We start from the raw sequence: 14,235 nt of genomic DNA, 5'->3' as shown, positions 1-14,235 counted from the left end.
TTTTTTTTTTTTTTACAAAGATAAGACAAAGACAGCCAAAGTAATTTTTCTTCATAAAACGAAACAAATCTTTAAATTGGGAGGTCAAATTCAAATTCTCTATTAATTTCTGAATAAGCTGTTCCTCGAATAAGCAACATGTGAAACCAGTTTTATACTATTACTACCCAATATCTAAGCCACAAACTTAAAACAAGTAATAGCGTCTTTACTCTCAATGGAATTACCCTTTTAAACATTTCTTTAAATGAACAGCCAATAGCATGATGCCACTTTTCTTTTTAAGAAGAAAATTGTCTGTATATAAGAAAAACCTTGAATTTACAAGAACTTCAGAAATAATAAAATACCGCAGGAGACTGAAACTGATTGATCCAGTAGCCATACAGAGTGTGCTTTCCACATTGTTGTTCCTATAAGTCACTGTGAATTAAATAATTTTGTGAGCCCGAGAGGACGTTACCGTCCCACTTTCCCGAGTCGTTGATCAGTCTTTGGATTGGCGGTCAGTGTCTGGACTGCAACTATAGTTTCATTGATCTTGGTTTGAAGGTCTCGTAACTCGTTGATGTGAAGTAGCCGTAAAATCCTCCCCGCATCGTTCAATACTGGATCTGCAAATTTAAGAGATTACACAGTTTAAAGTTGATTCTTTCCTATCAAAAGCAGTTTTATGACAGACAAGGCAAAGACATTTCCTAGTACAAACCTAATGCCTATTAGTATACATGGGTTTAGTAGCAAATTCATAGAGATAAAGTATAAATTTTCATTGTGTTTATTCAAAAGGATCATGAGAATGTAACAATTTGGGTTAGTTAAATCAAATTCCTGGGCTTTATTGATGAAATATGACTCCTAACAAATTAAATGGTCAAATATGGTACTTTCTCTTAAATCCACACTGCACTACTTCTAGCTACTAGCCCCCTCTATAACAAACAATGCCTTATCGGTGACCATTGGTCCCCCATGATCCTCTTTTTCTTATGTTAATTGAGGGCTTATTTGTTGAGATAACCACCTGTCCAGTGACTTTGCAGGGTGGTCTAATCCCTCCTGTACACTAGTACAGACTGGCTTTAAATTAAAAGATGTTATTCAGTGCTCCCAGCTGTAACATGATCTCCACATTTTTAAAGAATAGGGTGAACAAGGATACAAACCTTTGGCATCAAATCCTGCTTCATATTCACTGAGGTCCACCTCCACCCCCTGCAAAATAAAAAAGATCCCAAACAAGGTGTACAAGGTTATTTGTATCCTGAAATCCTGAAAATGGAAAAATTGAAAACTAGATGGAACTTCGACTGCGCGCAGTCGAAATGATGCCTCCGTCATAGAGCAATTTTACAAACCAAAACAGAAGAAATTGTTCAAATTCAAGTTCAATTGTAATCCATTAACAGGTTCTCAGAATATCGTGATTACAAGCAATTTCTCATATACATATATGACTCTTTGATCTTTGACCACATGACCCTAACATCTACTCAGTTCATTGGCTCTGCAAGATGTTCCGAGTTAAATAGTAATCCATCTGTCAGTTCTAATGAGAATGCGTTCACAAGCTATTTTTGCATACATAATGAGCCCATGACCTTTGACCTCATGACCCAAGAATCTACTCAGTTCATTGGCTCTGCAAGATACATACATGATCTAAGTTTGGGAGGAATCCAACAATCTGTTCTAATGATAATGCGATCACAAGCTATTTTTGCATGCATAATGAGCCGCATGACCTTTGACCTAGACCTCATGACCCAAAATTTAATCAGTTCATCGGCTCTGCAAATAACATACATGACCTAAGTTTGGCAGGAATCCATCAATCGGTTCTTGAGATAACGCGATCACGAGCTGTTTCAGCATACATAATGAGCCCTGTGACCTTTGACCTTTGACCTCGTGACCCCAAAATTTAATCAGTTCATTGTCTCTGCAAGATACATACATGACCTAAGTTTAGCGGGAATCCATCAATCGGTTCTTCAGATAACGCGATCACGAGCTGTTTTTGCATACATAATGAGCCCTGTGACCTTTGACCTTTAACCTCGTGACCCCAAAATCTAATCAGTTCATCGGCTCTGCAAGATACATACATGACCAAAGTTTGGCAGGAATCCATCAATCGGTTCTTCAGATAACGCGATCACGAGAACGGGACGTACGGACGGACGGACGTACGTACGTACGGACGTACGTACGGACGGACGGACAACCCGAAAACATAATGCCTCCGGCTACTTCGTAACGGAGGCATAAAAATTGATCATCAGTGATAGGGTATTCTTTAATGCTGTTCATTTCTTTCAAAAGATGATGTCATCTCAATAAGAATGCAGAAAGCTAGACAAACAAGCTTTCAAATGTCCCAGTCCTGGATACAATGTACTTTTTTTTCTATAAGGTCTGTCACAAATTACAAAATGCTGCACCAAATCTTGGATTCTGGTTGCATCAGGCATGGGACCTCAATTTGAAGAAAAAACTTAGATGGATCTTTGCCTGCGCACAGTGGAAAATGATGCCTCCGCCAAAGAGTGATTTTACAAACCAAAACAGAAGCAATTATTAAAATTCAAGTTTGATTGAAATCCATTGACAGGTTCTCAGTATATATCGTGATTCCAAGCTATTTTTCATATAAATGAATGACCCTTTGATCTTTGACCTGATGACCCTAAAATCTAATCAGTTCATTGGCTCTGCAAGATACATACATGTCCTGAGTTTGAAAGTAATCCATCTGTCGGTTCTAATGATAATGCGTTCAAAAGCTTTTTTTGCATACATAATGAGCCCCAAAAAGTAAATGCAAGTCAAGTATATATCATGTCTGATCAAAATCAAATTGATTTTAAATTCCTCTAATATCAGGTGCTATGGGAGAGATGAAATGTCACCAAAAAAAAGGGGGGCAGGGCCTAGTTTATGAGTTCATTTTACATTTTTGTTGTGAATTTGGAATAAATTTGTCTGTGCTCTACCTCTTCAAATTCACCCTCCTGTGCATCCTCAGAGAGTCTGTCTTTAATAAGGAGAGCAATTGCTTCCAAAGTGACGATAGGATCCACATGTCTAGGAATATTGAGTAGTGAGCAAAGGGAGACCAGGCCAGCCTTCACGTCTGGACTAGACACTGCAGGGAATAAAAAAGACCTCTTTCATTCATGTGCAGATCATATAGTCAATATCAACCCTTTCCATACTACTAGGTTTACCGGCAATTATGGTAAATGTACGTTTTGGAGTCAAATTTCATTAATTTTCGTTCTTTAATTGGTGGATGCTCAAACCAATTTTCTATTACTACTATATGTAGAGGTGTTGTAGTCGAGTGGTGTAAGCACTTGAATTGAAATGCTATGGTCGTAGCTTTCGATCTCCGACACCGTACAAATACCCTTTGGCAAGGCATTAATCTACACTTGCTACTCCATACCCAGGAAAGAAATGGGGCCCCAGTAGAATGATGAAAGCCTTTGTTTTAGTAATTGCCATATGCTCTCACGGTGACCATATGGTAGGAATAATCCAAAGGGAGTGGAGATGGTGCACACTGTGCATGAATGAATCTAATGACCGGGTAATTATATCTGTAAAGCGCTTAGAGAAGGTATTTCGTATATAGGGCTATATAAATCCAGATTGCTCAGCTGCCCTAAGGCTATGAAAGCATTCACGTACCACTTTACTACACCGACAAATGTATATCAGCAGCTTGCTAACAAACATCGGTGAACATTAATATCTAGAATTAAAACATTAGAAAATATCACAGTACCAATCTTACAGATTTCTGGAGGCAACTGTTTTTTTGTTTTTTTTATACCATCCCTATCTGAAATAGCTTCCCAGACTTTAGATTACCAGCAGAATTCTCATCAGAGCATCATGTCTCAAGGTCTAGAGTCAAAACCAAGACCAAGAGAAAATACCCTAGCCTACCCAAGACCAGTAACTGGTCCCTCCCAATCCCTGATCCTCACCATCAATACTTGCAAAGGGGTCCTCTGCTACAGGTCCTGAAGGGCTCTGAGGTGCTGCTACTTCTCCTTTGAACATTTGAGCTATAAGAAAAAAAATAAAACATTGTGTCAAACAAGCCAACGAGAACAACAATGAAATGAAAGTTAAGGTCTAACTTGTCAACTAACATGTTTTGTGTACCAATGTATTAGTAATCTCATGACAATGAGACTGATACAAAAATTGTGGGAATATTCAAACCTGCATGTATGTACTGGTAATTTAATCATTCAAATTATTTGTCACTAATCAAATGAATCATTTTTGAAAGAATAAAAATCTTTTCCCCATTCGGATACAAAGCTGTAACCACAGTGTAGTACAATTATAATATCAAAAATCAATTTCATTTTTAATGAGTTACAGGATAGTTATGGATATATGTTTATCATGAAAGTCAGGGGCAACAAGCCTTATTCATTTAATTGATACTTTCAGTATAATTTGAGAAGACAGAAATAAGTTGAGCTTGTTACCTTTTTCTCCAAACTCAAGTCTGATGGCATGACCCAGTATCCAATCACACACTGCCAGTCTGTCACTGCCATCTAAGGGACATTGTAAGTCTTGGATATACTGAAGAGAAAAATGTAGTGTAATAAGTGAACAATAATTGTGGAAAAGATCGAAAAATCTATTGAGAAAAGATCTATCAACAACAGTTGCATTGAAAAACCAATGGTTCAACCTCCCCCATCACAACTGAAGTCTACATTGTGTCTTGACTTGCACGGTCTGTTCATTATTCAAGACTTTTACACAATCATACATCAACTGCGTTTAGGACATTTAACCAAGTTCAATAACAGAAACCAAGACGCCTTCAGTAATTTTACCTCATGTTTTTTATGAATATATATCTTCACCTTTTTGTTCTAGTTTGTCTCTTCTTGCCATAATCTTGTTTGTATTGTGTTTCCAAGCATCTTTCTCAAAAATATTAAATCATGGCTCCACAATAACTTTTTTGAAAGGGGGATCCAGAATGAACTTTTAACATTCTGTATGCATGAGAGCTATGTGAAAACTTCAGAATGTTGGGGATCTGGACTCAGATTTTGGGTGCCCTTGTGTCCCGGGGGCCTGTTAGGAGCGAGCCCTGATTAAACAGCTGCTTTTCACATAAAATGAATATATACTTACAGCATAAGTCCAAGAAAGTGACTACATATTGTGGACATCTGCTCTAGGCAACATATACAATGAAATATGGGTATATCCTTGAGTTTCCAAAGTCCTTTACATCCTTTCAAGTTCAAGATAGCTTAGTTCACTACCTACTCTGATATTTTCCCACTGAACCATAATCTAGAAAGAATTCCTGAATGAATAGTAAAGGTTGCCTTACTTTGACGAATGCTTTAGGCCATTGAGTACTGCTCTTGTTTCTTAGATCAGCCCTGTCTTCAATCTTGTAAAATCGGATCTTCTGGTCTTCTAGCCATTCCACTAGGTTCCGCCAACAATTCTCATCTGTCATTCGCAGTTGGAAAGAAAATTACAAGTAGATATTGTGGTATTAAAAGAACTTTAAAGAAGGTAAGGGTTTGAATTCCGGTCATGCGTTTACGCATATTATTCCTGTCTCATCTGGTGCCCTACAAATGAAACTAAAAGAAATTTGCCCAAAGAGCACATTACATTACATTAAAATTGCAATTTGTTTCTCATTTGATATATTTTTTTATCTTATCTTCTAAATTATTCTTCCATACTTTTTCCCTTCATTCTTTTCACATGCTCATATTCTCATCAATTTTCCTTCCGATTCTCCTCACCGTTTGTCTGACAGTCTCACTTTCTTCCTTTGATTCCCCCCCCCCCTTTATTACCAGATCATTATCTTTAAGAGTTATATACTCTCATTTAAATCATTCTGCTTATATTTCCATTTCTCATCTCCATCATACTAAGTTCAAGTTTAATTTCTTCTTTCTCATAATTTACTCAATCTTACTTTCTGCTTTTTTCTTCACATCTATATCAGTTTCTTCTCCAAATAGATCTCATAATCTTCTACTTTTCTTCTTTCCCGGCCCCTATGTTCATTCATACATTGCTACTTCTTTTCTTCTTCTCTTTTAGTCAGATCTTCTCCGATATTCAGTATTCTCTTCTGCTTCTTCCTTTTTATCTTTCTTTATATTCCATCTGATTTTTTCCTTCCCTCTATGACAAGTCAATAATTTACTTTCTATTTTCACTTACTGTACCTCTTTTAAATCGCAGACTCAACTCTCCTAGACTACTCCTAGTACTAGTACTACTACTACTACAGTTGCACTAGGATTGCGTCTGTTTTTTTTAACCGCACATAGATAAATTATAGACCCTTTAGGCCCTAGATCTAGGCCTAGATCTACTTGTAGAGGTGTTGTGGTCGAGTGGATACGTCGCTGGACTGTCGATCACAAGGTCCGCGGTTCGAGTCCCGCCGCTGCACTAATGTCCTTTGGCAAGACATTGATCTACATTTGCCACACTCCACCCAGGTGAAGTAAATGGGTACCTGGTAGGAATTTATTCCTTGAAACGCAGCGCGCGTAACAGCTGCACTGCTAAAGCCAGGGTAATTATGCTGCATTATTGTAGAGCGCTTAGAGACTTCTGACAAAGTAAGTGTTAGGCGCCATATAAGCACTGTAATTATTATTATTATTATTATTACTTCTACTTCTACGTCGGTACTTGACAGGATCCATCAGTCAGGATATAACGTCAAGGTTGAAATGTCTGGCAAGGACAAGGTGCTCTTGTGCAGTACAGTCAGTTGGTGTATTATGTACAACTACAAGGTGCAAGTACTTAATCAGTTAATTGTCACTGACACTGACTGCACACATAGAAGCGTCACTATCCTGGCTGTGTAGTAAAAGCTGTGCTTGAGCAACATTTCAAACACCACTGTACAAAACTGATTTCACTCAAAATCGGTACTTAAGTGACAACTGACCATACCTAAATAGCAGTAAAATACATTTTTTTTTAACTTACTGATGTTAAAAAGAATAATTTAAAAGTTCAAATTATAAGTCTAGTGTCAAACTTTGCTTACAGCTGCATCGACATGATTGTGTAGAGTCTATGCGATATTGTGTGGTGTGTGTATTTGTGTATGGGTCTAATAATACCTAATAATATCACAGCAAGCATGCAGTGCTAGAGGTCAATACCCATTAGCATTGACTCTCTCCCGGCCCCCCCCCCTCCCCCACTCCGAGAACGGACGGACCACATGCGTGTTACCAAAATGTCCGGTAAAGGGGTACTTTTTGTGCGACAAAGTCCGGCCCGAGAATTGTAAAAAAGGGGTGTATTAACTTTTCACCCAGAGATTTCTTTAAAAAGGGGGTGTTTTTTCTCTTTTTCTCTCATCTCTTTGGACTCCTGAGAAATTTTTCTGAATTTGGGGGGGTAGACCTACTTTGAGCATTTTTCATGATTTAGGGGGGATTTAAGAAAAGCCCGCAAAATCGAAAGGGAGGTACATGTATAGAAATGTTGGCAGTCCTCAGATAGGGGGTGCTTTCAAAAAGAGGGAACAAGCATATGCGTACCCTAAATAACACTAGGGCACTTTAGCAACGAGACGGTACGCACAGGAGACGGTAACGCGAGCGAAAAAAAACAAACTGTGCATGCGCGAACCTGAAATCTCTCCGTCCCGTCGATTTTCGGAATGGTACTCGGCCAACTTAGCGTTCGTTCCCTAGACACGACATAAGAGAGAGAGCTGACAAATAATTTTTATCCAAATCTAACAATGCAGGGCACTACCATGACTACTGAAGATAAAAACAGGGAATCTACTAGTGTTTCCAATGTCTGTTCGATAAGTAGCTTATTCTATACCTCAATCTACAATAAATTGATGGTTTGGCCGTTTAGGCCTACTTTGGGGGCCCTTTTTCATCGTTATGCATGACGTGCCTGCACGCTGTGCACTACCGCCCACCGCTCCGGCCAAGCCTCAAGGCACCAGAGCACTAGCACCAAAAGGCAGCAGGCGTGCGGTTCAGCGCTGGAATTGGATACGGCTTTGCGTCCCCGTCGCCTTTAGCAGACAGCGAAAGCGCTTAAATATCACGACGGTAACAAGAGTGCGATACCCGTCACAGTTGGTTAAACACTCCGTCTCCTGTGCTTTCCGTCTTGTTGCTAAAGCGCCCTACTGAGTGTGGGGGGGGGGGCGGGGACTCTCTATGCTTTGCTGGAGTGACTGACCAACTGGTTAATTAAAAATACAAATGCAAATGTCAATTTTTCTTCATCAGATCAAGTTAACCCCCTATATAGCTATCCCCATTCTATTTATCTTACGTAATATAATATACAGATTATGGAATGAAAACATTTCATTCAACTAGATACGTTTTGTCAATAAGTTGAGGAGAAAATGAAGGAGATTGCAAAACCTAGCAAAATATTACACGTGTGGGACCGAGATACATACATTGATCAAATGGATAACAAATTATCTTACCATTAACATTAAAATCAGACTGTGGATTATTTAGAGCTTGCAGCTTTCTTTTAAACATGTTAATCCAGTGGAAAATGAAATAAATAAAAGAACAATGGGCTGAGATGAGGTGGAGTTTTGATGACAGGAACGTCGCTGAGGCAAAGTTTATTTCACGTTGCAATGTACGTAATCTAGCGCCAGCTAACGATCGCCAGCTGACATGCATGCAGCGCAAGAACCTTCTAGCTTCATATAAATTGAACTTTCTGCTTGAACTTTATTGGTTGATTTTTGTTTTGTATACACCACTTGATGAATTTGCCCACTTTGTGTATTACCATATGGGCGTCGCTAGAGGGAAGGGGAGTGCCGATGGGCAATTAAAATAAACTATATGTGGGCAAAACTTGTGGGGGAAATACAGTCCTGAGGAACTTTAAAAAAAAAAAAGAACCCGATGGCCTTTATGAATATGAGGATAGACGTGCGATTGTATTTTCAAACGTCAAGTCGTATATTATCTACATCACTATTTATCAGTCTATCACCATAATCATATCACCATCGTCGGATGACCCATGCACCATAGAGGTCTTAGGCGCGTATCCAGGGGGGGGGGGGGGGCGTTGGGGGTGGTCGCCCCCCCCCCCCCAAAAAAAAAAACCGCCGGCCCCCCAAAAAAAGAGAGAGAAAGAGAAGGAAAAAAGTAAGAGGACGTAGGAAGAAAAAGGGAAAAGGAGTCGAGGACAGTACAAGGAATCGTCTTCTTTCTCTAATAATTTAATGAAATGTCAAAGCTTCCGCGCTTTGCGCGGAAAGGGGGAAACTGAGTTCAAATTAAGGATTTAGAGTCGAGAACGGAACAACGAATCGTCTTCTTTCTTTAATAATTTAATGAAACTTCAAAGTCGCGCTTTGCGCGGGAGGGGAGGAAACTGAATTCAGATAAGGAAGAGCCGAGAACGGTACATCGAATCGTCTTCTTTTTCTAACTTAAAGATAAACTCCAATACTGGTAAAAAAAAAAAAAAAAATTCTCACAGAATCAAACGAAACTTACACTGAATGTTCAAGATTACAAATAAATGACATGTGCCAAACAATTTTGGAAGAAAATGTATACTGGCTGAGTAATGAGCATAGAAAGACAAGGAAATCAAGGTAGTACTAGCCCCGACACCATGTGTGTTGTCCCATATACACTCTTGTTTCCACGGCGTCAAATTTCACTCTAAATGGCGTCAGCTGGGAGTCAACTCTATTCCTAGTTAAAGTGACACGGATTCCGAATCAATTTGACTCGGATTGTGTGGCATCAGCTGAGAATTGACTCAATTCAGAGTCAAGATGACTCCTTTTCCGTGTCACTTTAACTAGGAATTGAGTTGACTCCCAGCTGACGCCATTTAGAGTGAAATTTGACGCTGTGGAAATAAGAGTGTATAGCTTTCTATGTGAGTGCTTGTTACTTAACCAAGACTCGGTCAAATTTATTATGATTTTGATGACTCCAGAACCTTGCAGTGCACACCAATACTTACATGCTACATGATCAACTGTTTCTGATCCTTTCACACGTTTTCTTTCACAATGCAATCGCATTACCAATACTAAAGTTTATCTTTAATGAAACGTCAAAGCTTGCGGGAGGGGGACTGAATACAGATAAGGATTAAGAGTCCAGAAAGGTACAACGAATCGTCTTTGATCTTTGTCTAATAATACGTCAAAGCTTTCGCGCTATGCGCAGGCCGGAGGGGCGAACTGAATTCAGACAAGGATGATGAGTCGAGAAAGGTACAACGAATCGTGTTCTTTGTCTAATAATACGTCAAAGCTTCCGCGCTATGCGCAGGAGGGGCGGACTAAATCCAGACAAGGATTATGAGTCGAGAAAGGTACAACGAATCATTTCAAGTTCTTTCAAAGATTCCGCGCTATATGCGCAGGAGGGGCGAACTGAAATCAGACGAGGATTATGAGTCGAGAAAGGTACAACGAATCGTCTTCTTTCAACGCTTTCTTTCAAAGAAAACTCCCCCCTTCCCTGCACCCACCCCCTAGGGATCGAGCGCGCTTCGCACGTTTTGCGTGCTCACTACCACCCCCTAAAATGAAATCCTGGCTATAGGACCGAGTTAGCTATTTCAGAAACAAGTATAATACTTTTAAAACGAAAATAATGTTTTTGTAGAAAGTAGCTTTTAGTAGGACTTATGGACCTCCAAATTATATAGCGGGATTGGACCGGATCATGAGCCTAGTTACTGCCCGGAGAGGGGTGAGAGGGGGGGGGGGGTACTTTAGAATTGTGATATGTTTGGGACTTGGGGTGGGGGCGGGTAGGGGGCTTGAACACTTTCGGACCTTTAAGGTTGTAGTGTACAAAGAGGTAATGAATGCAATCCGAAAATGAACCAAACATTTTTTTATTGGGGGTGAGGGTGATTGTGATGGTCACGGGTAAGGAGGTCTGATAAGGACTATATAGCGCCTTATATTGCAACACAATAATTAAAGTAACAAATGCCGTGAGAAATTTGTTTTCGTTTTCATTTTGGGGTGGGATATCTAGCCCTCGTAGCAACAAGAGGGCAGTTTTAAAGTCGTATCTTATTTGGCTTAAAATCTTGAAAATCTAACTTCCTTACTTATATGGAAAATATATCGTGCAATATATATTTACGAAAAGCTTGAATAATATTATGGTAGCTAATAAGATCGTCTTCTTTCAATTGATGTAACTCATAGGATGCATATTTCACGCATGAGTGATTAAACATAATTTGAAGAAAGGGTACCCAAAAAGTCATTTGGCGAACGGTATCTGAATTTCAAAGAGAAAATCACATTTCCAGAAAGTTCATTTTCTGCCCTTTCATATGACACCTCAACCAGGAAGAATGAGCCAGGAATAAAAAAGTTATGTTTGTTTAAAACAATGCTTGCATTTCCATTATTTTATTAGACGAATCCGTTCCGTTGGCTGTCTGCCCTAACAACAAAGAAGACGAAAGACTTCATGCATGGCTGATCGTCAATGAAACGGAGTTTGTGGTTTGTTGCTACGGCAGGCAGCCATTGAAAACGAATTAGTTTAATAATATAATGAAATGTGCATCGTATGAGTTGCATCAAATGAAAGAGGAGAATCTAAGCTTTACAAGTATGTGTCATTTATTAATTATGATTGTGATCAAGTGATGATAAAACATCGATAATTCTCGGTTTCGTTTTTTTTCTGGAACGCACTGTACATTCATCACCATTGTACAATCAACATCGAAACAATCATCATTGAAACAATCATTATCACAGTTTTTAAGAAATAAGGGTTTTCAATTTCATGTTGTGTCTTGTGATGGACTATGTTCTGTCATAAAATGATTTGATATCAGATTGTATATCGTGTTAAAAATGAATTACACTGTCTTTTTAAAGTTTTTTTTTTTGTGTGTTGATGTTCTGACAAACCTGTAAAAACAAAAAAACAATCATCATTATCACTACCATCCATTCATCATCATAAGTCATTACAATAATTTCCATTTTCACCATCTATTCTATTACCATCTATCAACATCATCCATCTATCCTAATCTCGAATTTCCCCTTCATCACCTGCACATCATCATCATCCATCTATCCTATACTTGAATTTCCCCTTCATCACCTGCACATCATCATCATCCATCTATCCTAATCTCGAATTTCCCCTTCATCACCTGCACATCATCATCATCCATCTATCCTAATTTCGAATTCCCCTTCATCACCTGCACATCACCATCATCCATCTATCATAATCTCGAATTTCCCCTTCATCACCTGCACATCATCATCATCCATCTATCCTAATCTCGAATTTCCCTTCATCACCTGCACATCATCATCATCCATCTAATTGATCTATCCTAATCTCGAATTTCCGTTCATCACCTGCACATCATCATCATCCATCTATCCTAATCTCGAATTTCCCTTCATCACCTGCACATCATCATCATCCATCTATCCTAATCTCGAATTTCCCCTTCATCACCTGCACATCATCATCATCCATCTATCCTAATCTCGAATTTCCCCTTCATCACCTGCACATCATCATCATCCATCTATCCTAATCTCGAATTTCCCTTCATCACCTGCACATCATCATCATCATCATCCATCTATCCTGATCTCGAATTTCCCTTCATCACCTGCACATCATCATCATCCATCTATCCAAATCTCGAATTTCCCTTCATCACCTGCACATCATCATCATCCATCTATCCTAATCTCGAATTTCCCTTCATCACCTGCACATCATCATCATCCATCTATCCTAATCTCGAATTTCCCCTTCATCACCTGCACATCATCATCATCCATCTATCCTAATCTCGAATTTCCCTTCATCACCTGCACATCATCATCATCCATCTATCCTAATTTCGAATTTCCCCTTCATCACCTGCACATCATCACCATCACCATCTATTATCCCTATCCTTATATCCTAATCTCCACCATCTCCTGCACAGGGTGTATAATCACCATCCTTATAGCAATCTCCACTTTCTCCATCATCACCTGCACATCATCATCATCACCATCCTCACCATCTATTATCCTATATTATCACCATCCGTATGTCCTAATCTCCACTTTCTCCATCATCACCTGCACAACATCGTCCTTATCAACATTTGCACCATCATTATTTCCTTCATCGCCATCTTTTAACCATCATCTTTATTTTAGGCATCACGACTTATTGGTTGAATAGTTAATATTTGTGGATTAATGTATGTTGACCAAGTTATCGTAGACATTTGGCTCGTGAAGCAAGACAAAGCATCCCCAACATTTTTTTCTCTAACAAAAAATGATTACAATAGTAACAGATAATCATAACTAGTAACATCACCCTCATCATCACCGCAACCCCCCTCATCATCTCCAGCATTTACCCTAGCCTCATCCACACGTAATCATTAATAACACAAACATCATCAAGACCATCACCATTTATCACCGTAATCACCATCCATCATCTCCACGTTTACCATCATAACCACCATTATCATCATCACGATCCGTCACCATTATCGACTTTATCCCTACTATCATCACCACCACCATCACTATAGTCAGCATAAACATCATAATCCTCATCACCACCATCATCATGTTAAGCCCACCGCACACCATCTGATTTGTCAAAGATATTATGGAAATCTAAACAAAAGTTATCCTCGTGATGTACGTTCTGAATTATGATAAGCATTCTCAGAACATGAAATTTAGAGCATTTAAGGCTTTTGGTCATTTTTGACATCATTAGGATTCTGAGCCGATTTAGCTTTTCCTCCTTCAAGAAAGCTTGAAATCCCATGAAATTGATATTTGATTAAACATAATGAGCATTCAGATCCTTGATCAATCAAATGTTGCACTTTGAATATTCATACCAAATGCTATCGTAATTTCTTCCAAAATCGGATTGTAGTAAGATCGTATAGTGTGCGGTTGGTTTTCAACTTCTCCATGTTATTATTTAACATTTGAAATAATACTATTTGACTTATACATCATAGGCTTATTTGTATCGCCGTACAAAAATAATTAATTAGAATATCATCCAGCACTATTGTAATTAAAGTCTGTGGTTTGGGGGCTAACATCACACACAATTCTCCTTTGTTTTTTTGTAAAGACAAATAAACCGACGAATGATATCAGCA

At 38.8% G+C, this 14,235-nt stretch overlaps 1 protein-coding gene across 1 annotated transcript; it reads right to left on the bottom strand.

Moving 5' to 3' along the window:
• On the bottom strand, nt 1-8,694 carry LOC586176 (RNA transcription, translation and transport factor protein). The gene is made up of 7 exons (XM_030999331.1): nt 8,522-8,694; nt 5,387-5,511; nt 4,515-4,614; nt 3,999-4,079; nt 2,997-3,148; nt 1,167-1,215; nt 1-614 (listed from the first exon to the last, which is right to left on the bottom strand). Exons 1-7 carry the CDS (start codon nt 8,577-8,579, stop codon nt 460-462), a joined length of 720 nt encoding a protein of 239 aa, XP_030855191.1. The 5' UTR covers nt 8,580-8,694; the 3' UTR covers nt 1-459.
• Nucleotides 8,695-14,235: the final 5,541 nt, after the last annotated feature.

Source organism: Strongylocentrotus purpuratus, unplaced genomic scaffold (assembly GCF_000002235.5).
Source record: "Strongylocentrotus purpuratus isolate Spur 01 unplaced genomic scaffold, Spur_5.0 spur5_scaffold_5, whole genome shotgun sequence".
Lineage (NCBI taxonomy): Eukaryota > Metazoa > Echinodermata > Echinoidea > Camarodonta > Strongylocentrotidae > Strongylocentrotus > Strongylocentrotus purpuratus.
The sequence above is the reverse complement of the archived record's forward strand: the minus strand, read 5'-3'. Positions and strand labels throughout refer to the sequence as shown.